The sequence below is a fragment of the Cupressus sempervirens genome, chromosome 11 (genome assembly GCF_028749045.1).
Source record: "Cupressus sempervirens isolate cs-2001-9-10 chromosome 11, ASM2874904v1, whole genome shotgun sequence".
NCBI classification, from domain to species: Eukaryota; Viridiplantae; Streptophyta; class Pinopsida; order Cupressales; family Cupressaceae; genus Cupressus; species Cupressus sempervirens.
Window position 1 is genome coordinate 703955601 of NC_143128.1, and position 24437 is coordinate 703980037.

Here is a 24437-nt window from a genome sequence, read left to right on the forward strand (position 1 = left end):
CTCCTCCAGATTTGTCAAGTTTAGACTCAATCATATTAAAGTCCCCCTCAAGGATCTAGGGGATGTTGGGCAAGGACATCATCCAATCCCATAGCTAAGATCTTTTTCTACAATTATTGGAGGCATACATAGAGAAGATTCCAAAACAAGAATCATTATCTTTTATGAAAACCCAGGCCACTCTGTTACACAGGGAAATACCCAAGTCATAGATATGTTTAGCCCATTTAGGATGGAATAGAAGAGAAACACCTCCTTTCCCTTTGGGATGATTGGAGACAATCTTAATAGCATCTTTCCAAATGTGATCTAAAGAAAGATCAAGAGCAAAACCTGCTGCTTTAATTTCTTGCAACATCAAACAATCAAAAGTGTTAAGCATATTAATAAACTTCTTCACAATAAACTTACAATCAACAGAGTCAAGACTTCTCACATTCCAAGACATGACCTTCATGAGGAACTAGAATTGTTAGTTCTAATAGGAAGACCTGTTTGGTCTCCAACCTTCTTTTTGTTCTTCGACCCAAGAGGTCTACCTTTCTTTTTGGAAGAGGGGCATTTAGTATTGTCATCCTCTTTGTCACTATTTCCCTCAAAATTTTGATCCATGGACAAATCCATAATAGAAGAGGGGTGATTACTGTTGAACAGGGGTTAGCATAGACGACCTCAATTACTGAGCTATCCTCAATTTCATTTAGAGTAGAATATGAGTTCTTAACTGAAAGAATCTTAGTGTTATCCTTATCTAGAGCACTATGGTCAGGATAGGGATCTAGCCCTGGGTTCGGAGGGATATTTATTTGGCTTATTTATTTGGCTATCTAACATAGTATTGTCTAGATTAGTAATATCACCAGATATATTATCACCATGAGTAGTGTTCTCAAGCGAAAGAGTAGAGATAGAGTTAAACACTTCAAAAGGGTTAGTTCTTGCCTTGAATGAACAATTTTTTTCCAATACCAATTGTTGGGCATTTTTTTTTCTTCCTTTTCTGTCTGCCATAGGTTGGAAGTCATCAGGGTAGGCATTCTTATTAGCAGCAATTTCGTTAGAAACATGTTAATATCAAGAGCTTTAGGAAGAGAGTCATTAGACGATACTAGATCCATTAATGGATCCAGGGATCAAACAAGGGAAGGCTAGGAAATTAGGGTCCGTTTGGTTCATGGAATTTTAAAAACCTAAATTTGTACAAACCTTGGTTTAGCCAAATCAAGGTTTTGTATATCTTCATCCCAATTTTTGGGATTTTTCTGAAACCATTTGTTTCACTTGGAAGATGCGTGTGAAGACACATTTTTATGTGTAAGCTTGGAGTTGAAGGCAAATTTCAAAAAATAGTCCAATCTATTGTTTTTACACTCCTTAAAAAACAAAACCAGGTTTTGATTTTCAATTCCTACTTTTTTTAGGAAGTTGGAAAACTTGGTTTTGAGACAAAATTGGAAGTCTCGTATGCTAATTCCATTTTGCAAATTTTGAAACAAATGCACAAATTTTCAAATCCAGATTTTGAAAAAGCCAATTCCTGTCATCTTCCATGAACCAAACGGACCCTTAAAGAAGAAAATAAATACTCAAGCGAAGCAAAGAAAAAGATGAGTAGAAACAAACCACGTGGAGGAGAGAGACTTTCCTCCACCTCACTACCTTAAAGTTGACACCTTGCACCGTACGCAAATTGCAATCTGAGAAGACATTAGTCGGGAAAAACAAAAAACTCGCTCATAGATCGAATATTCGCATGCAGGCCGAATTCACTCCTCTTCAATCTCCAGGTTCTAATTTCCTTCTAAAATATTTTAGTAAATATTATGGTATTTAAATTGAATAATTTTTAATAATATAATTTTTCACATAAGATTATATTTTAAATATCAACTTTTAATTATCATTAGTTTTTTCATATTTATTTAAAAATAATTACTTATGTTCTCCACATATCCAGTGATCTCTATTCGTTTAACTTTTGATTTTAAAATTGACTTAGATTTTAGTTTTTAAATTATTTTAATTTATTTTTATATTAGTTTAATTTTTTGTTTAAATATTATTTTTTAGTTTCTACAATTTATTTAGGCAATAAAATATTTGTTAGATGTTATTTTTTCATTTATTTTTCTTTTATTAATTTTGCATTAGAGATTTTTTGATTGAATATTTTTAAATGATTTTTTTTTCATATTTGGTAAATTGAATTTAAATAAATAATATTTATTAATGTATTTAAAAGATTTTACTAAATATTATATTATTTAAATTGAAAATTATTAATAATCTGATTTGTTCATAAATAAGATTATTGAACACCTATGCCAAGCACAATATCGTGCAAGTACTAGTATATTTTATATTACATGATACAAAAGTAATAATTTGACTATACAACTATTTTTTTATCTATCAATAGATTTTTTCAATAAGTACATGCCACCCTACCTTGAAAACAACCAAAAAAAGAGAAAAACATTTCTGTAAATCTAAAAAAACGAAGTGTTAACTTTTTATATTTATGTTTTAATCTTTCACTAATTTTCACTAATCTATGCATAACTTTCACAAATGCAATGGTAACCCCAAATGCCCGCCTCGCTGCACAGTCAGCATAATTAGTATTATGCCAAGTGTACACAAATTGAAAGCCTATATCTACGTGGACTCGCATGATAAAATCAATCCATGTGGACTCAAATAACAACAAGTAACATTTTAAAAAATTCTGCACGGTGTAATGGAAAAGATTACAGCTACATAAAAACACGAGTCTCACTACCGGAGATTAAATTGTACAACACAAGAATGCTGATTACAGATTTCCTAAAATCACTCTAAGCGTAGAGGTACAAAATTCAACGAGCCTGTATTTAGCTTTTAGCTCAAATTGCTGCCCTGAATTGTTCCTCGTTACATTGTAAAATTTGCCAGGAAGGCAAAATAGATATGCTCCTTGCTTTCAGATCACTGTAAATGACTGGCGAGAACGATTGGAATGCTTAAAAGAGAAGAGTTGGCATAGAAATGGATTTAGCTGGAGAAGATTACTGCAAATCGTTGTGAACCACATCTGAAAATCTATTGAGGATGGGAGAAATAACGATCACGCTGTTGGTGAGTAGGCGAACATAAATAATTGTGATCTTGTTGCACGGAATTACCCCTCAAAATATTCTAACGAGTACGAGGATTATTTGGCGCATCTTGATTCCCTTGAAATTGAAATTTCTGTGAAATATTGTCCCCTGTAATATGAGGAGGAGACGGGGGCAGAGTCTGTTCCGACAGCTGTAATTGTCCTGAGTCAAACATGAAATCGTTATGAGGTGGAATTTGCGAACCATCATTCAAAATCTCGAAAATTTCATCTAAATCCATCTTGCGAAGTTCGTCAAAGCTACTAGTAGAATCTGAATTCTGTTTCACTTGTCGATCCCGCCAAAGAATATTGTGATTACTACTAGATGTAGATTCGGAATTCTTGTCCATTTGTTGACCGCACCCAAGAACATTGTGAAGATTGCTGGCAGGAGAAATCAACAAATTATGCTGTGAAGTGTCCTTCAAATTATCCTGATGAGTGGTGGAAGGACTAGAATTCCCCAAAATATGTTGTGAAACACCCTTGAAATTATCCTGATGGTTGGTTGAAGATGAGTTCACAAAATTATGTGCTTGTGAAACACGCTCCAAATCATGTTTTGGATTGCTGGAAGGAGAATTCATCAAATTATGCTGTGAAAAGCGCCTTACATTATCCCGAAGACTGGTAGCAGAAAAATTCACCAAACTGAGTTGTGAAACACCATTCAAATTACCCGGAGAGGCAATAGGAAGGAATTGCTGCATATCATTATCTAATTGTTGTTGAAATTGTCGTGAATCACTAATGAACTCATTATTAGGAGCTGAAGTCTGCGAATCATCATCCAGCATCTCGGAAATGTCATGCCAATCCATCTTGAAAATTTCCTCACAGCTCAGATTAGAATCGGAATTTTGATCATTGTGATGACTAATAGAAGAAGAATTCACCAAATTTTGTTGGGAGATACCCTTGAAACTATCCACAGAGGCAATATCATGGAAATGCAGCAAATTGTGATCATCAAATTGTTGTAGATTTCGTTGAGTTTCAGCAACGGAAACAACAGGACAATAATTAGGTACTCTGTAAAGTAGTTTTGGATCTATAGTTCTCATGTCAGATCCCTGAGGCAGAGGCGGAGACGATCCCATTACAAGATCTTTGCACAGAGAAGAAAAAGTTTGTTCAGTTACTCAAATTTCAGTTTTCTTCTTGCTTCGTATTTTCAGATGATCTGAAACAAACAAAGCGAAATCGGCCTTGACCTATTCCGAATCGTGAAAAAACATTTGAGCAACTAAAGCAGATAGAAATTGAGGAGACCTATTTTCTACAGAGTCCAAAATAAGCCTGTTTTCAAAATTATTATCCGCACCTGTAAATGTAGTTGAAACCCCCGCTCTTTCTTCATTGGAAACTATAGAAGGAAAAGGAAAAGGAGGTTGCAGGTTCGAAACTGGGAAATGCAGCATATCATGATCATCCAATTGTTGTAGATTTCGTTCGGTTTCAGCGCCGGAAACAACAGGACAATAATTCGGTACGCTGTAAATCAATTCTTGATCTAAATTTTTTATGTCGGATCCACGAGGCAGAGGCGGAGACGATCCCATTAGAAGATCTTTGCACAAAGAAGAAAAATTGTATTCAGTTACAGAAATTTTCATATTTCTTCTTTCTCTGTATTTCCAGATGCTTAGAAACAAATAAAGCAAAAACAGCCTTGAAAGATTTCGAATTGCGAAAAAACATTTGAGCAACTATAAAAGCAATTATAATAGATAAAAATTGAGGAGACATATTTCCTACAGAGTCCATTAAAATAAGCCTGTTTTCAAAATCATTATCCGCACCTGAAAATGTAGTCAAAACCCGGGGTCTTTCTCCATAGGAATGCAGAGAAGGTACAGAAACTGGATAGCCTCGTCCTCCTGCTACCTGCTTTTCAAATTTCGGTTCCGCAATTCTTGGAAATGCGAGAAACGAAGAAATGAGTTTTCTTAAAAGAACAAAAATACTGCAAATAATAACAACAAGAACAGTTAAACATACATGTTCTCTTGTACTCCAGGAGAAGGTGAATCAATACGCTTTAAGAAAAGATTGAAGGCGTCGTCACGTCTTTCTTTGATTCTTTCTGATAAAATCAAAAGAAAACATATCTCGCAATTATCTACAGAGGACACAAGACTTGATTCTGCACCAAATCTTTAAACAGAAAGAAATCTCGACACAAAATGAAACTGAATTTCACAACGGGTAAAATGAAAAAAGAAAACTCTGTACAAACTGAAATTCAAACTCTCGAAATATTTGCATTGCATTCTAAAAGAAATAGTAAAATACAATTTGGCTATAGTTGCCTGATCTGTGGCGATTGTTATGTTCTCCAAGATCTTGAGCAGTCGTGAAGACTGCAGAGCAAAACCCGCATTTGTACTCCCTACAATGTTTATACGAGCAGAAGAATTCCTTGTGCATTGCAAGAGCGAGAGCAGTATGGAAATTTTCAGGGCAAAACTCACATTTGTACTCCATAATTAATTTACCTGCAAAACGAAATTATTAAAGGATTAGTGTCAGAAGCAAAGATTTCGATGAAGCAGATTTAATGGCGATTCTGTTTTCTTTCATAGTTGAGCACCTCAGTTGATGAAGCAGAGTTATTCCATCTAATATTCATGTAATTCTTAGAATCAATCTGCACTACTATTTAGGCTTTGTACAAAAGGTTTTTCTATTTTTTTAATTTTTTTTTGGTTCTTCGGGAAGATTCCATTTGTTTTATTTATAAAGAACACGTCGCAATCAAGAAATGTAATACATAACTCATCTTTCACTCTTCAACGTTTGTAAGAGGCTCTTTTACATTTATCCAAATAAACACCTAAACTAATAGTTGCATGTTTTTGTACATGCAACGATAAGCCGATAGGAATGATATATTTGACACGAAGAAAATTAATCAAAAGAATCCTTTCAAAAATTGATTGTATGAATTTTGGGCTAACTTATCCTTATACCATCCAAATATTTGTATGAATTATTAGGCTCAACTTACCTTGATACTATTGTCTTGAAAATATTTAAATCGAAAACTTGGCCACCTCAACTGTTATATTTTTTAAGTACATATTTTATAAAATGTGATCTTATGTGTAATATTTAGTTTACTTTTATGAAGAGAAAAATCAAATTTATAATATATAATTAATTATAATTTTAAATTTAAAAAAAAATCAATTTCATTATGTAACATTTTATTTTAGAATATATTCATATAAAAATAATAATTTTTAATCTAAAATAATTTATATTTACTAGTATTTCTAAAGGTGCAATAATTATTTGATAACAAAAATATACTTTCACATATTTTTAATATTATATCAACTAACATCTTCTAGACATGGTTGATAATGTTAAGTTCTTGTTTTTATTTGTTATTTTTTCAGGTCTTCTCTTATATGATTTTTAAATCATTGGTTGGTTTTATTTCAATTATTTTTAAGTTTAATTTTTAAATTACTGTGCATTAGTTTTTTTTTTAAATATCATTTATATAAAATAATAATTTTATTCTTTATAACTTTAAAATGATTCATTTTGATTTTTGTTTCTTTTTCTTTTATTGTCTACTTGCTATTTTAAATGCTTTTATATTTGTCAATAAATTGAAAATTTAATAATAAATTTAATATCAAATAATAAAAATAATGAAGTATTTAATTCTTAACTATAAATAGAACATTATTATTATTATAAATTTACTAATTAACATATTTTTATATAATAATAAATATAAAATATTATAAGATTGTAGGTTGAATTAATCTCTAAGAAAACAAAATAAATTTATAAACTTAATTAGAACAATCCTAAATTTCTCAAAATACTTATTTAACTCTATAGTAAGTGTGAGGATAGGTTAAAATATGTAAATAAATATATACAAATAATCCTACATACACAATAAGTGGAAAATGAAAAATTGTAATTACTATTTGCTACCATATAAGTACAATTTAGAATCAATACATCTATAGCAAACGACACATATAACTAATAAAGTAGACTACTATGTAGAAGTGAAACAAAATCAATCTATTAATATAGATTATAAAATTTCCTTACGTATTTTGAATATAATAAGATAACATTCAAAAATGTTTCAAAAATTCTCCAATGTAAAGCTAAACCCAATTCATCAATCATTGAAATCTTCTCCATCAAAGAAATTTTGAAATTAATATTCAAATTTACATCACTAAATGTTTTAGAATGATCATAATAATGTGTTCACAAATTTCATGATCTAAAGAAAATATATAAAAAATTGATTAAAAAATATTCAAGCTTTGTATTCATATTATTGCAAACAATCTGTCATGATTATTTAATTAATGAACAATTTAAGATAAGCTCTATGAAATCTACTAAGGCCTTACAATTTGGTTGTTTCATAAATACCAAAAAAATAAATTAAATCTCAAAAATTTGGCTTTATCTTTTATACAAACAAATTCTCCCATAATGAGCTTTTTCCTATCATGAGCTAAAAATACTTTTATGGAAAATTGGTTTACCAACACTATTATAAAGGATTTTTTTATTATAAATAAATGGTAAAAAAAATCTTTTAGAAACAGAAGATATAGTTTAAATTAAAAATATAGAGGATATAAGATTAAAAAATAGATTATTATTTATTGGTTTACTTAGTTTCTTTGAATATTTCATTTTAAATTAGATTCTAATATATACTTTCTATTTTTAAAATAAATTTTTCTATTTAAATATTATTATTATTATATTTTCTCTTGATAATTGATATCAACCATCAAAATAAACATTTTTAAATTAGTTTTCATTATTTATAATTTTTAATTTAATAACAAATGTTTCTATTGTAGTATATATAACAATGAAGATTGTCAGCATAAATTTAATAGTTATTTATTTATTTATTTCATTTTCAATTTTAGGATATGTCATTGTCCTTAAAATTAAAAGTCTCAAACAATTATATGATTAATTAGATGATAAATTGTATGTGACATTCAAATATTTATCATTTTAGAATAATTTTATTTTTGCTTTATTCTAACTATTAAAAATAGTGAAAATAAAATTCATAAAATAGATTTTATATTTTCCACCTTATTCAAATATTATTCACATCTTGTTTTAACATATCAAGCTCTTCTTATTTCTCAAAATGTCTAGTGGCTAAAACCATTCCCTATAGTTCCAGAAAGTCTAGACCGTGAACTAATGAACATAAAAAACAAATAAAAAGTTTCTTATTTCGTTATTTAATATTTCATTTTTCATAAAAGGCTTTAGAATTTTATTAGGAAGATATGTTTTTAATATATAAATATTTTTAATTAGAAAAAATATCTAGTTTATAAAACTAGCAGTTGCACATTTTAGTACGTTCAACGAGAAGCCGATAGGGATGATATTGAAATTGGTTTATTTGAAATGATCACAAACAGATTTAGATTTTGAATTACACAGAAATTTGCAAGTTATAGTTGATTTTAAATTTGAGAATTTGAAAGTAGCAGGCATTGAGAAATAAGAACAAAATAAAAGACATTTTTTTTGTATTGGATAGAGTGAAGAATAATAGTTTGTAAGAAGACATTTTTTTGTAATGTGTGTAAATTTTGAAGTACCATTGTAATAAGAGAGCAGTAAAATTGTATTGTTGTTGTAGGAGAGTACTTAATATTGCAATGTTTATAATTGGAAAGCAATAAAATGAAGCACAAAATGAAAGCATTGATTTTATGTTGTAGTGAATGAGCTCAATGACTTTGACCGTATTTGAGTTACCTACAATCAATAATTGTACAATTGTTAATTTGTATGCCTTTTGAGTATTGGATAAAATGATTTTATGGTTGAATTTAAAAATTGTCACATTTTCAAAATGAGTGAGATTATTTTTTTGGCAAGTGAAAAGTAAAAAATTGATAAATAAATGGAAAAAATTAGCGTGGTTTTGCATATATATTTTTGGTTATTGCAAATTAAAATATTAACATTTACTAATTTTTGTCACTGTCACAAATTCATTTTAACATTTAATATTAAGTATTATAAAATATTTAATAAATCTTCTTTACATTTTAGAGATTAAATATTAAATATTCTATTTTCTTTAACTGAAGCTTGAATATATAAAAAGCTAAATTATACACGAGAATAAATATATTGTCAATTTAGACATAGTGTTTATAAAATGATATAAATTACAATTCTTCTATTATGTTGTAACTTAATTTATAAAAAATGATAAATTACAAAGGAGAATAAATAGATTGACGATAAATAAAATTGTATGAATTTTAGCCCAATCTTATCGTTACATATAAATATTGTAATATAATTTAATATTATATATAATTATTTAAATATTCATAAATCAACCCTAGCATAGTTAATATCCATATTTTATAATAAAAAATTGTTGCTATGTGTTACTATTTATAACATAAACTTCACTTTTAATATTGAAAGATCACATTTTGAAAAAATTATGTCAAATAAAATAATAAATTCAACATAAATTTTTTAAAAATTGATTACTTAAAATCACATTTACAAAATATAAATAATTATAATTTTAAATTTTAACAAAAAATAATAAATTTCTTTAATCATAAAACTCAATACTTCTATTTCTATATTTATTTAATTTCATAATTTATCATTTTATTTTATAATATATTAATTTAAAATTATCTATTTTTAATCTAATTTAATTTTTATTTATTAAATTAGCTAATTTAATGTATTTATTATATGTGGACATGCAAATTATAGAAAAAATGTCATTATATTAAAACTTAAAAAAGTAACATGCATCCATTGTATTTAGACATGCTAATGATAGAAATAAAATGTCATTCTGCAGAAAAAGAATTTAGACAATTTTATCCTATAGAAAATCATTTTTGTAAAAAATCAAAATTTTTTTTTGCAACAAAATAGAAACACAATTATTTTCATTCTAATTTTCTTAAGGATGACTTCTTCTTGATTATGACACTTCTTGACATGTACACCTTCTTCTGAGACTTATAAAATATTTAATAACTCTTCTTTACATTTTAGAAATAAAATAATTTAATATTTAATATTTATAAATAGGTGAGTATTATCATCTTTAAAACATAAATTTATTAATTATTAAAATTTGATTCTTATTTTTGTACATTTTAGGAAAATCATTCTATTTTCTTTACAATTCTTTAATTGGAGCTTGAATTAAAAAGGTAAATTATACACAAGAATAAATAGATTATCGATTTAGATATAGTGTTTATAAAATGATACAAATTACAATTCTTCTATTATGTAACTATAACTTAATCTATAAAAAATGATAAATTACAGAGGAGAATAAATAGATTGATGATAAATAAAATTGTATGAATTTTAGCCCAATCTTATCCTTACATATAAATATTGTAATATCAATCTAGAATAAAATTATTAGGTATATAATATCAGTAAATAGTCTCATATAATTTTGTTCTAATTTATGAAAGTTAATGTATAAAGATTAAATTATAAAATATATCGATTCAACCGTGCGAACTTTAAAAATTGTGAAATCAATTTTCGTCTTGGTTTTGGTTTTGGCTGGTTTTATGATTGTTTTTTTTCATCCCTAAAAGCAAAGCCAAAAATACAGAGCGAAAAAAGGAAAACAAACAAATTAATCAAAACCTAAATGGTTGGCTACCAAATCGATCATCCAGTTTTAAAAACACACACACAAAACTGGTCAAATTGTATGGCATATTCTCAAATTTACAAAGAATATTGTTGATGCATGTAATCGATGTCGCAGGTTCGAAAGCCAAGAAAAGTAGAACAAAAAAACTCTGAGTGTCAAATTTTTACTCATGAGAAAATGCTGGATCTCAGATTTACGATGGGGAAGTTGAAACAACGATTTCATAATGGGGAGCTTAACTCCGTCCAGAAATCCATGCCAGGGTTTCAAGATAAGGAACATAGAAGTGCGGAGGTCGCAGATTGGAAGCTTTCGAGGATTAGCCTTTCAAAATTTGAGAGAGTGTGCAGAGAGTATAAGGACGACGTTCTGAAGCCTATGGATAGAATGTATAGGATATCAATCCTGGAATAATTGGACTTATCTCATGCAATGACCTGTCTCGTACTATTTTTCTGTTTATCTTTATTTTATAATGAAAAATTAAAAACTACAAATAATAAAAATTATCATAGATAGGTAGATACATTTCTAATTTGAATGCATAAATGAAAAGAGTTATCTTACCTCAGATTGGAGTGCAATTAAAATCTTCAAACCACAGATTAATCGATGAATGAGCGAGTTCAGATTCAAGCTTTGCAGAAATTGGCTTCAAAAGTAGTGAAAAACTGCTGCTGTGAATGCGATTGGGAGGGAAAAATTGCTACAGTAGTAGAAGAAGCCTCAAAACTACAATGAAGGGGAAAAAACAAGACTGAAGGGGAAAAAACAAGCGGATGCAATAGAGGAGGGAAATTCGTAGGAAAGAAATCAAGCGGCAAGAATGGAAAGATTTTATCACATGGAAACATCTGATGGAATTTTATTTTCCGATGAGGCTGACAATTTGCTGGTAGAAATTAGCAAAAACTAAGAGCAAAGCTCCCACATATAAGCCTATCGGCTTAATTAATAAAAATTATCACAGATAGGTAGATACGTTTCTAATTTGAATGCATAAATGAAAAGAGTTATCTTACCTCAGAGTGGAGTGCAATTAAAATCTTCAAACCACAGATTAATCGATGAATGAGCGAGTTCAGATTCAAGCTTTGTAGAAATCGGCTTCGAAAGTAGTGAAAAATTGTTGTTGTGATTGCGATTGGGAGGGAAAAATTGCTACAGCAGTATAAGAAGCCTCAAAACTACAATGAAGGGTAAAAAACAAGACCAAAGGGGAAAAAACAAGCGGATGCAACAGAGGAGGGAAATTTGTAGGAAAGAAATCAAGCGGCAAGAATGGAAAGATTTTATCACATGGAAACATCTGACGAAATTTTTTTTTCCGGTGAGGCTGACAATTTGCCGGTAGAAATTAGCAAAAACTGAGAGCAAAGCTCCCACATATAAGCCTATCAGCTTAATTAATAACTTATTAGATGCCAAAGATGTAATGAAGACCCCACTTTAAATTTCGAGTAGCATTTGAAGCCTAAAAGATATAGACATTGTATATTTCACCAATAGCTATATATAATATCAGAAATAGCGACCCAAAAATACTATTATGAAAATTTGGTTTACCAACACTATTATAAAGAATTTTTTTATTATAAATAAATGGTAAAAAAATCTTTTAGAAACAGAAGATATAGTTTAAATTAAAAATATAGAAGATATAAGATAAAAAATATAGATTATTATTTTTTGGTTTACTTAGTTTCTTTGAATATTTCATTTTAAATTAGATTGTAATAAATACTTTCTATTTTTAAAATAAATGTTTCTATTATAAAGTCTTAAAAAATTTAAGTATATATAACAATGAATATTGTCCGCATAAATTTAATAGTTATTTATTTATTTATTTCATTTTCAATTTTTTATTTAAGACTATTTATGTTAAGTTTTCTACAAGGATATGTCATTGTCCTTAAAATTAAAAGTCTCAAACAATTATATGATTAATTAGATGATAAATTGTATGTGACATTCAAATATTTATCATTTTAGAATAATTTTATTGTGTTTTATTCTAATTATTAAAAATAGTGAAAATAAAATTCATAAAATAAATTTTATATTTTCCACCTTATTCAAATATTATTCACATCTTGTTTTAACATATCAAGCTCTTCTTATTTCTCAAAATTTCTAGCGGCTAAAACCATTCCCTATAGTTCCAAAAAGTCTAGACCATGAACTAATGAAAATAAAAAACAAATAAAAATTTTCTTTTTTTGTTATTTAATATTTCATTTTTCATAAAAGGCTTTAGAATTTTATTAGGAAGATATGTTTTTAATATATAAATATTTTTAATTAGAAAAAATATCTAGTTTATGAAAAAATGGTATAAATCTATAGAAAACTATTATATTTTACTTTTTAAAAAATATTTTGAATAATCTTTTCAATCATACGGATCAAAAAAAATCAATCATCAAATCATAAGAAGTGAAAAAGATTCTATCATTAAAAAATACTTAAATTTTGATAAATTTTTTTAAAAATAAATATATATATTTATTATAAATCTATTTTTTAAAACATATGTCTATTAACGATCTTCCAAATTTTTTAAGTTTCCTTCTTTTTTAGATTATCTAATTTTGTAGATTTTGCTTCTATTATTAAAATATTAAAATATACAAAACATTAAGTTATATTAAAGATCTTCCAAAATATGACATTTCCTTTTCATTACATTTTCAACATTTATAAAATTTATTTCTTTTATTGAAATATGAAAATATATAAACATTACATCATTAAATTGATACAAACTTTTAAAATGTTAAAAGCGGGCATTGTAATTGTAAACTCAAAACTTTCAAAACATACAGTTATTTTTCATAATCTTCTATTTTATAAATTTTATAATATTTTTTCTATATTCAAAATTATTTTCCAATCCTAAAAATTTAGAGAAATGCTAATTAGAAACATCTTAATAATATATCTTAGGTTTGAATCTATTGCATTTACTTCATTAAAGTCACCCCATATATTTTTTGTTATTTATGTAGCAATTTGTACTAATTAGATTTGGTCATGTAATACATTTCAATTGACTAAGGAAAAATTGTGAAAGAATATATACAATAAAGTAAGGAAGATACAACCACTTAGGTATGAAGACTTAATAAAATATACAACTAATTAGATATCACATTTGACATCAATAGGCCTACATGCCTAAAATATATAACTTATTAGATGCCAAAGATGTAATGAAGACCCCACTTTAAATTTCGAGTAGCATTTGAAGCCTAAAAGATATAGACAGTGTATATTTCACCAATAGCTATATATAATATCAGAAATAGTGACCCTTCAAATCTTTATTATGCTCTGACAAGAAAACACAAAATATTTAGATTTCATAAATTTGACAACAAAATATCAATCCTACAAAAGTGCACAAAATATCAACATTACAAAAAATGATTCAAAGATTTCATAAACAAACTTAGAAAAATTGTAACAAGAGACTTACCTTGCATTTTTGCATGAATTGTCTGGTGTTGTCAACAATGTTGATCAAGGAAATGGATAGATAAACCCTACCCATTGCACAAACAATTTTAAATAAATATGAAGAAAATATATTGCACAAACAATTTTAAATTAACATGAAGAAAAAAATATTGGGCAAACCCTTCCTGTAACAAACTCCACCATTCCATTTTGAATAAAACAAGTTTGATTTTCTAGACAAATATTAAACGAAATCCTTTAAATGAGGAGTAGAAAATAGAACTTAGTGATTGAATTAGAAAAAATGAAGTTTTTTATTATAAATAAAGGCTAAACAAAATCTGTTAATTGAGTAGAAAATAGAAATTGACAAAAATACAAATTCGTTATCAGAAAGTATGAAAACCGGCAAGGGCTAACAATTTCCTGGCAAAAAAATGCAAAAACCGAGAGCAAAGCTCCCACATATAAGCCTATCGGCTTAAAAATGGTATAAATCTATAGAAAACTATTATATTTTACTTTTTTCTAATATTTTGAATAATCTTTTCAATTATACCAATCAAAAAAATTCAATCATCAAATCATAAGAAGTGAAATAGATTCTATCATTAAAAAAATACTTAAATTTTGGTAAATTTTTTTAAAAATAAATATATATTTATTTATTATAAATCTATTTTTTAAAACATATATCTATTAAAAATCTTTCAAATTTTTGAAGTTTTCTTCTTTTTTTTTTAGATTATCTAATTTTTTAGATTTTGCTTCTATTATTAAAATATACAAACAATTAAGTTTATTAAAGATCTTCCAAAATATCACATTTCCTTTTCATTAGATTTTCAACATTTATAAAATTTATTTCTTTTATTGAAATATGAAAATATATAAACATTACATCATTAAATTGATACAAACTTTTAAAATGTTAAAAGTGGGCATTGTAATTGTAAACTCAAAAGTTTCAAAACAGACAGTTATTTTTCATAATCTTCTATTTTATAAATTTTATAATAATTTTTCTATATTCAAAATTATTTTCCAATCCTAAAAATTTAGAGAAATGCTAATTAGAAACATCTTAATAATATATACTTATGTTTGAATCTATTGCATTTACTTCATTAAAGTCACCCCATATATTTTTTGTTATTTATGTAGCAATTTGTACTAATTAGATTTGGTCATGTAATACATTTCAATTGATTTAGAAAAAATTGTGAAAGAATATATACAATAAAGTAAGGAAGATACAGCCACTTAGGTATGAAGACTTAATAAAATATACAACTTATTAGATATCACATTTGACATCAATACATGCCTAAAATATATAACTTACTAGATGCCAAAGATGTAATGAAGACCCCACTTTAAATTTTGAGTAGCATTTGAAGCCTAAAAGATATAGACATTGTATATTTCACCAATAGCTATATATAATATCAGAAATAGCGACCCTTCAAATCTTTATTATGCTCTAACAAGAAAACATGAAATATTCAGATTTCATAAATTTGACAAAAAAATATCAATCCTATAAAAGTGCACAAAATATCAACATTACAAAAAATGATTCAAAGATTTCATAAACAAACTCATAAAAATTGTAACAAGAGACTTACCTTGCATTTTTGCACGAATTGTCTGGTGTTGTCAACAATGTTGATCAAGGAAATGGATAGATAAACCCTACCCATTACAAAAACAATTTTAAATAAATATGAAGAAAATATATCTACACAAACAATTTTAAATTAACATGAAGAAAAAAAATATTGGGCAAACCCTTCCTGCAACAAACTCCACCATTCCATTTTGAATAAAACAAGTTTGATTTTCTAGACAAATATTAAACAAAATCCTTTAAATGAGGAGTAGAAAATAGAACTTAGTGATTGAATTAGAAACAATGAAGTTTTTTATTATAAATAAAGGCTAAACAAAATCTATTAATTGAGTAGAAAGTAGAAATTGACAAAAAAAAAATCATTATCAGAAAGTATGAAAACCGGCAAGGGCTGACAATTTCCCAGCAAAAAAATGCAAAAATTGGGAGCAAAGCTCCCACATATAAGCCTATCGGCTTAACAAGACTCTTCTCTAATTTCTATGTAGTCTACTCTAGTTTATATGTAATCACTATACATATGAGTGTGTGACTCTTTTCCATTATATTTGTGAAATTTTATACCTTTCGCATTACAAATCAAAATAGGAATTTAAAAATAAATAAAAACTATAGTTGCATTTACACATAAAGCATACACATTAAATAACTTAAACCCTTTATCTTGTTTTGAACACTTTTGTAGGTCCTTTGAGATGTATAGGTGCTTGCATTTATTTTTAACTAAATAAATAGTTATAGAACACAAATTTTGGGTGAAGAACAATGGTGATGCTACCAAGTTTTAAGATTTTTAATTTTCATAGTGCTCAATTCAATGAAGAGAGGGCTTGAAACCAAAGTATTGATCTCATGGGAAGATTGATAGAGAATTCACAAGCAATTAATTGAACTAACAAAACAATTAGACACTACACCCATGAAAGTACCAACAAACTAAATATAAGAAATTTAAAACTAGATAGAGAGAAAGAGTTATCGATAACTGATTTCGACAATCCATGATATCATATTTGTGCTTCTAGGAAAGATTGTGTGTGATTTTATTACCATCAACATTTTGAATCATACTCAATGATCCATTATCAAGATGAGAGAAAAAAATATTAAAGGTAAGAGGTCTTTACCTCCTATTTATTAATTAATTCCTTTAGAATCTCCTAAAAGGAATCATTTTTTTGTGTAAGTTAATTAGGAACTAAATTAGTAGGATAAATCATCTTCATTAACAATGTCACCTCCTTCATCCATCTTTTTCTTTCCTATATTCAAGCACCTCATGTAGGATATGATGTGAGCTCAAAGAATTTTCCACTATATGCTCGATGAACTTATAATATCTCTGAGCTCTTAGTTGATTTAATATGGGTTTGATCCTTAATAGATTCCTAGTTGTTTGATTTGATAGAAAGTCAATTAGCCACTTCCCAAACCTAAGTGTCCTCAACATTATAAGACTAGGATCACCAAAATTTTCCTTAGCCTCTACTAGAGCTTTAGAACTATTTATCTTCTCATTGGATGCATAAAGTTGTGCCGCAAACCATTTAATGACAAGATTCTATCTATTACAAATGTTGCACAAGCAATCCACTTTATCTATAATGCAGGGCTAATGAGATAATTCATCCTTAGGGTTGGGATTATGAGAATAAAAAAGGAAGAAAATTTGAGGGGAAAAAATATTAGGACCCTCTTTATGAGTTTGATGGTAATCTCTAGTAGTACTAACAATGAATGAAGGATTCCATAGTAAAAGGAGATTTGAATGACACAAGAATGACTAGTGATTAAATTCTAGTTTAGCCAAGGTTTTACCTTTTAATCTTCAATAACATGACCTAGGAAAATAAATAAATAGATAAATCATAGATAAATTAAACCAACTATAAATGAATTGTTTTTTGTAAAGAAGGTAGGAAAGGGCATTAAGCCTATAAAGTAACAATAAATCACCAAGTAGCAATGCCTTGGGCCATTACAACCAAGCAATGTGCTAGCACAAAACTGACCATTAGAGCCTAATGCCAAAACTCCAAAAAAAAATATATAAAATAACCATGTTCACAGAGTAACAACCAACTAAACCATAAACCACCAAGCTCACATGGTTACTTCTACAAGTAATACTAAAAAACCAACACCTCATCCAACATAGTAGAATGCTAGTGAGAGAATCTATACTTAACAAACATATTTAAAAAAATAGTCTTAAGAAACATATATAAGTCATAACTAGAGTCAACCAAGTATCTAAACAAAAAGCCAAAAGCTAGTAAGACATCACATTGAAAATTGGCTAAACTATTAAAGGCCTTCTCAATAGCCTCTTAGTCATCCACGAGTTCATCGAGATCCTTGATCCAGCTTGTAGGGTCTCTTGAACCTCACTCCTTCCCCTCATTGTCATTTTTATCACCCTCACTTTTTTGTGCTTTCTCTTACTAGTGATAACACCTAAGACTTTTGTTGCCATCATTTCCCTCTACATTATGAAAATTGTGGACACCATGAGATTGAATTCAATGTTGGTAATAGCCTTGGTGAACATATGATTCAAAGCATAAATTTTATTTGAAGATTATGAATGTGGTTCATAAAATCCTTTTCCATGTCTTTTATCTTAATATTCACCAAGTTATGAGTAGCCTCCCCCATCTCTTTCTCATTTGTCTTGCTAAGTTTACTCCTATTATTTTCTCTTAGTCCCAAATCCACCTCAATATGAGTCTCCTAAGCATCATCCATTTCTTCATCAATATTTTCAACCTCCTTTTTATCTTCATAGTCACCATCCTTCAAGCTAAAAATGTCATGGATTTCCAGAGGGATCTTGGTTTTTGTCTCACAAACCATCTCTTTTCCTTGGGTTTCCTAAGTTTCCTCCTTACTATCCTCCCTAAATATTGTATCCTTCTTGTTTCTCAATCCAGAAAATCTCCCTTCATAAGAACTAGAGTCATACATTTATTTAGTGGAAGGAGGATTAAAGTATTCTTCCTCATTTTCATAGTCAGACCCATATTTCTCAACATCAACTATGTCATTTTCACTATTTGCTTTTTGGGGGTACTAACTAGGTCGCTCTTAGAATTGGACAAATTTCTTTTTGAAGGTTTTCTTTGTTTGGATATTCTCTTCAAGGAATAGGAATTATATTTTTAATCTTGGGGTTCTTAGGTTCACTCCCATTTTTAATAAAAGTAGGCAGATCCTTAGGCAATGACTATGAACCAATCCCTTCAATTTTTAGAAAGTAACTTGATAAAAAGGGAGTCCCTTTCAAAGGTTAAACACTTCCCAAAACTAAGTGAATCATAAAAAATAATGTTGGTAAAGGAAAAAAATTAGACCTTGATGAAGAAGAGGGTTATCAAAGTCGCTAATGTTGTTACTCAGGGAGGAAAACCAACGAAATTTGACATTAATTTTATTGTCATTTAAAGTTTGTAACCTCACTAACCATCTTAGAAGTGATGAAAAGCTTGATGCTACCAATCACATAATATTTCCTTTATACCAAGAGTGGGAAAATTTGGTGGACATGAGGCTATTGAACCTTCTCATGTAAAGAATATAGCTGTCAAGCCTCAAATTCTTCAAATAGTTCCAAATTTCTTCATTTTGAGTCAACTCACAACATTCTCTAGGTTCAAATTTTTCCAGAGTGCCTCCTATTGCATGCACATTACCCAAATCACAAATTTCCTCTAGGATTCTAACTTTCTCCTTAACAATTTTACATGCACTATTAGAGACTTTCTACATGATTACTCTCTTACTAGTTCTCAAAGAACCCTTAAGAAAAATAAAATCATATAAGGAATTGGAGTGAATGATAATAATTATTAGATTAATGATGTCTATGAAAAATCATCTTAAAAAATTGTCATCAAGTATTATTACAAGACTTTTCACCTTGCTCGTACCACTCCATCTCTTATCAAAAAATGAGAGATTTAAAGTATGTGATAGAAAATTGGACTTTTAGTTTTTTACCACAACTAAGAAATATCACATGCTAGAGATCTCAAAATGAGTAATAATTATTAGAAAAAAGTGTCCTTAGGATGATAAAAAATTAGTGACCAAAGGAACTTGAAATATGTTTTGTCACTTAGAATGGTATTTCATAAGGTAGGAACCCAAATATTAGCCTTTCTACAAGACAAGTGGAAAAGGCCATAAACCCAAGTTTTCCCACCAATATCAAATTTAATATTATTGAGTTTTTGAGTATTATTTGAGATACTTTAATCAAAGTCACTAATGCCATAGTAGGACATAACAATAGCAATAGAGAGAAGTATAGAGGGACAACTCAATCTCCCCTTCACACTAAACCTATGATTATATTGTAATATAATTTAAAATAATATTCATTATGTCCTTTGGGAAGTCTCTACCATTCACCTATTTCCATTCAATAAAGCCCACCCCTAATTAGATATATGATTGATTTCTCTATTAGTTTTCCTTAGAGTGTGTTGGATTTTAACTTTACCAAGTAAAGATAGTCTACTACTTCATTCCTCCATTAATCTAAGAAGGTTATATGGGTTTCTAGCCTACTTTTAGCAGATATCAATGATGATATTTTAGCCACCTTTCAAAATGGCATTCTTGGCACTACATTCTTGGAGGGTCTTGATTTCTTTCAACATCACCATCCCTTTGAAATTTTTGTTAGAATTGATACCAAGGTACTTGAAGAAACCATTAATCTGATGCCCCTCATTGTCTCTTACTATTAGAGTTTTAGGTGACTCTACAACACCCCCAGGATCAAATGAAACAGCAAGATAACTTCCACAAGAGAATGGAAAGACAATTGTATGAAGATGAAAGAATGTTATTATTGATAGTGGACTTGATTGACATCCAATGGATTGATTTAAAATGTACATAATAGGCGTCCTTATATAGGATAGATAATAAGAGACAATGATAAGGAGAAGATAAGCTATCACCCACACAAGATGGAATCACATGTCCATGAAAGGTGGATCATTCTCCATTATGCAATGAAGTATGTGTGATGAAGAGGATGATAAAGTGATAAGTACACTAAAGGTGGAATGAGATAACAAATATAACCACCTAGAGTGGAATTCTCCTACACCATGTGTTTAATTGAGTTTCAAACTCCCAAGTGTCTCAATCACAAATTACTATGCAATTCATTATCCTAAGTAAGCTTAAGTAAGTGTAATTAGTGAATATTTAATTACACCAACACCCCTTCTTAAGTGCAACTTAGGAGAATGTACTTAAACTCACAATGCAAGATGGGTCCTAGCTATAAGGCTAGTTTAGGTACCCATGTATAATATGTAAAGCAATACATGAAATGTAATCTCTCATAAAGTGGAGAAAGAGAGAAAACCTCATGGGAAAAATTGTCCCCCAAAAAGAGAGATGAAAACAAGATGCATGGATGGATGGAGTACTCAAGACCCCCCAAAAATTGTATACATCATGTATATACAAAGAATGATCCCCCCATACAAAGGAAATAAGGAGACATGATATCCCCCCATAATGAAGAAGCTCCAATGTAGATGGAGAGTACCTACAAGTAAAATATAATTCAATGCCTACAAGAAACATGTCTCTCCTTAGGAAGAGATAAATGCATCATATAATGAAGAAGCCACTCCATGTAAAAAGTGAGGAAGGAGGAAGAATGTCTCTATGTATGCATCTATAAAGACTCAATAGGTGTCTCCAAGCTCAAAGATTTTGTCACACCATCAAGCTAACCTATGAGATGTAAAAAATTAAGAGAACATGAAGAGTTAGGAAATCCAATCTCCAAAGAAGGTGAAGCAGTATCTTGAAGAGAAACCCCCTCAGATTTATTAACATAATCTGCATTATGAGACTCATCTGAAAGAGCATCCATGAATTCATCTCACACCACAAGATCTAAAGCATAGAGAGCATCCTGTTGAACAGTAGAGCTCATGTCTAAAGAAGTAGGAGCTGGAGGAGTAAGAAGTTCAACACTTGTCTCAAGAACAAAATAATTCAAATGTCCAATGTTCTCCTCACATAAGTTATTCACCCTTGATAAAAGGTTAGGTAAATCATGAATATCATCATCATTATCAACAAAATGTGCAAAAGAATACACGTGCAATATATGATCAACAACTCCCATAGCAATGACATCTCTAGTCTCCATGTCCCTAATATAGACATAATTAGGAGTGAACTCAACATTTTTACCTTGAGCCCCATGAGTAATTTGGTAAATGGAAAGGAGATTAGTGGTCAAGGATGGTACACAAACAACATCATTAAATGTACCATGTCCCATGGGAATAGAACATTTCCCATAAACCTTCATGTATATATTATTACCAATCAATATAGGTGGAGAATTACAAGGCCCAATAGAAGAAAATATATCCATGGAAGATGTCATATGATGTGATGCACCTAAATCAGGAAGCCATTTACATTTCTCAAGATGTGTGGAAGTAATGAGTACTTGTCCTTTGCATTTGGATGATGATGTAGATGTAGCTTCTACTTGATATTGAGAAGAAGGAGAAGACACTAATGAGGGCAACTAGATATTGTTCTTTTGAAGAATGTGAGTAAGTTCGTCAATCTTCTTATGGAAACATTTATGCTCATTATGTCCTAACCTTTTGCAACAAGCACATTTATCTCTCTTACTTCTAGATGATTCTTCTCTTGAAGAGGACTTGGATTCAATATTATGTTGTGAAGGAGAGTCATCAACTCTTTCATGTTGCTTAGGATCCTTGTGTTGTTTGTTTCCCTTTCCTTTGGGATCCTTTGGAGAGGAGTCATTTGCAACCAATGCTTGATGCTTTAAAGGCTTCAATTGACCCATGTGTGGTAACTTTGCTTGTTCCCTTGTGAGTTGAGCTGCAAATTCATCAAGAGAAGGCATTTTGTATGCACTACCAAGAGCATCCGTAATAGCATAGAATGTGGAATTTTTTTTTGAATATTCAGGACCTAGCTTGGAAAGAATAGATAATATCAATTGCTCATCATCTTTACTAATGCCACAATTCAAAAGCTCCAATATAATGAAATTTATCTTAGAGAAAAATTCTTGTGTATTGTCAAAATCACATGGACTTATACCTATAAGCTCATTCTCTAATTTGAATTTTCTTATTCTATTAGGTTTACCAAAGATTCTTTCCAATGTAGTCCAAGCATCATGAGGATGTGTACAAGATGCAATATGATATAGAAAATCATTGGAGATGGTAGATCTAAGAGGGCCAAGAACTTTATCCCTTCTATCAAACAATTTCCTTCTTTCTGCAACACCTATAGTTGGTTCTAGATCCTATCCAAGAATCATTCTAAGAAATCCAATACTCGTCAATTGATTAGAAACTGCTTGTTTCTGTTCATGATAGTTATATGGAGTGAGTAATGGAACTTTTGAAAAATCCATAATGAACTCAAAGAATAACTAAAATCAACTAATAACTCCTTCAAATTACTGATTCAATTAAGAAAATTAAAATGCAAGTATTCACCAAGTGCAAATATAGCCAAAAGGACTTATTTCTAAAAGTGATATGCCTACTCCAAATCACTGAAATCTAATTATAGATCTAGAAAGTAGAGGAAAAATCATGCACTTTCAAAAAAATTGCACTTGAAAATGTTACTGAATGTGCCCAAATAGAGCCTTGAAAATTGTGGAAAATGGGATTTGCAATTTTCAAAAAAATATAGCTAGAAAGATCCAAAATCTCCTGCATCACTGTGTAGATTGTGAAGTTCTACCCCAAAACAAAAAAAAATTGCTCAAAAAAAGTAGTCTGTATGAGGGAGATATCGATTTTTGAAAACCATCTCTAAAATTATGTTTTCTGAATCATCGCCGCTACACCTTCAAAAATAAAATGGATCTAGATTTGGCCTCAAAGGTCCAATTTGGATGAAACAAAATTTTATTTAGGGGCTTTTCAACCTCCTCTATATGGTGCCAACCTCTGATTTTCACCAGAAAGCTCCAATTTTCACCTACAATAGAAGGTCACAAAATAGGACTCCCAAAATCTCCTCCAAATTTTGATGTCCAAATTACCAAATGCTACACCAACAATGAGTCAAGCTAGGATTGTAGTTCTTGAGAAGAGGTCTCCACAACTTGAGAGCTTTGTTACCATGTTAGAGTTTTAGGTGACTCTACAACACCCCTAGGATCAAATGAAAGACCAAGATAACTTTCACAAGAGAATGGCAAGAAAATTGCATGAAGATGCAAGAATTCTATTATTGATAATGGACTTGATTGACATCCAATGGATTCTTTTAAAATATACATAATAGGCCTCCTTATATAGGAGAGGTGATAAGAGACAATGATAAGAAGAAGATAAGCTATCACCCACACAAGGTGGAATCACATGTCTACGAAAGGTGGATCATCCTCCATTATGCAATGAAGTTTTTGCAATGATGAGAATGATAATGTGATAAGAACACTA

The 24437-nt window shown here is 29.3% G+C and overlaps 1 protein-coding gene across 2 annotated transcripts; it reads right to left on the reverse strand.

The window, feature by feature from the left end:
• Positions 1-2739: 2739 nt before the first annotated feature.
• Positions 2740-5936, reverse strand: LOC149531639 (uncharacterized). 2 transcript variants are annotated; one of them, XM_089810578.1, is made up of 6 exons: positions 5736-5936; positions 5455-5640; positions 5144-5228; positions 4945-5057; positions 4467-4712; positions 2740-4250 (listed from the first exon to the last, which is right to left on the reverse strand). In XM_089810578.1, exons 2-6 carry the CDS (start codon positions 5627-5629, stop codon positions 3178-3180), a joined length of 1692 nt encoding a protein of 563 aa, XP_089666704.1. In that variant the 5' UTR covers positions 5630-5640; positions 5736-5936; the 3' UTR covers positions 2740-3177. The 2 variants fall into 2 exon arrangements, with proteins under 2 accessions (XP_089666704.1, XP_089666705.1); XM_089810579.1 differs by having other exon boundaries at positions 5455-5737.
• Positions 5937-24437: the final 18501 nt, after the last annotated feature.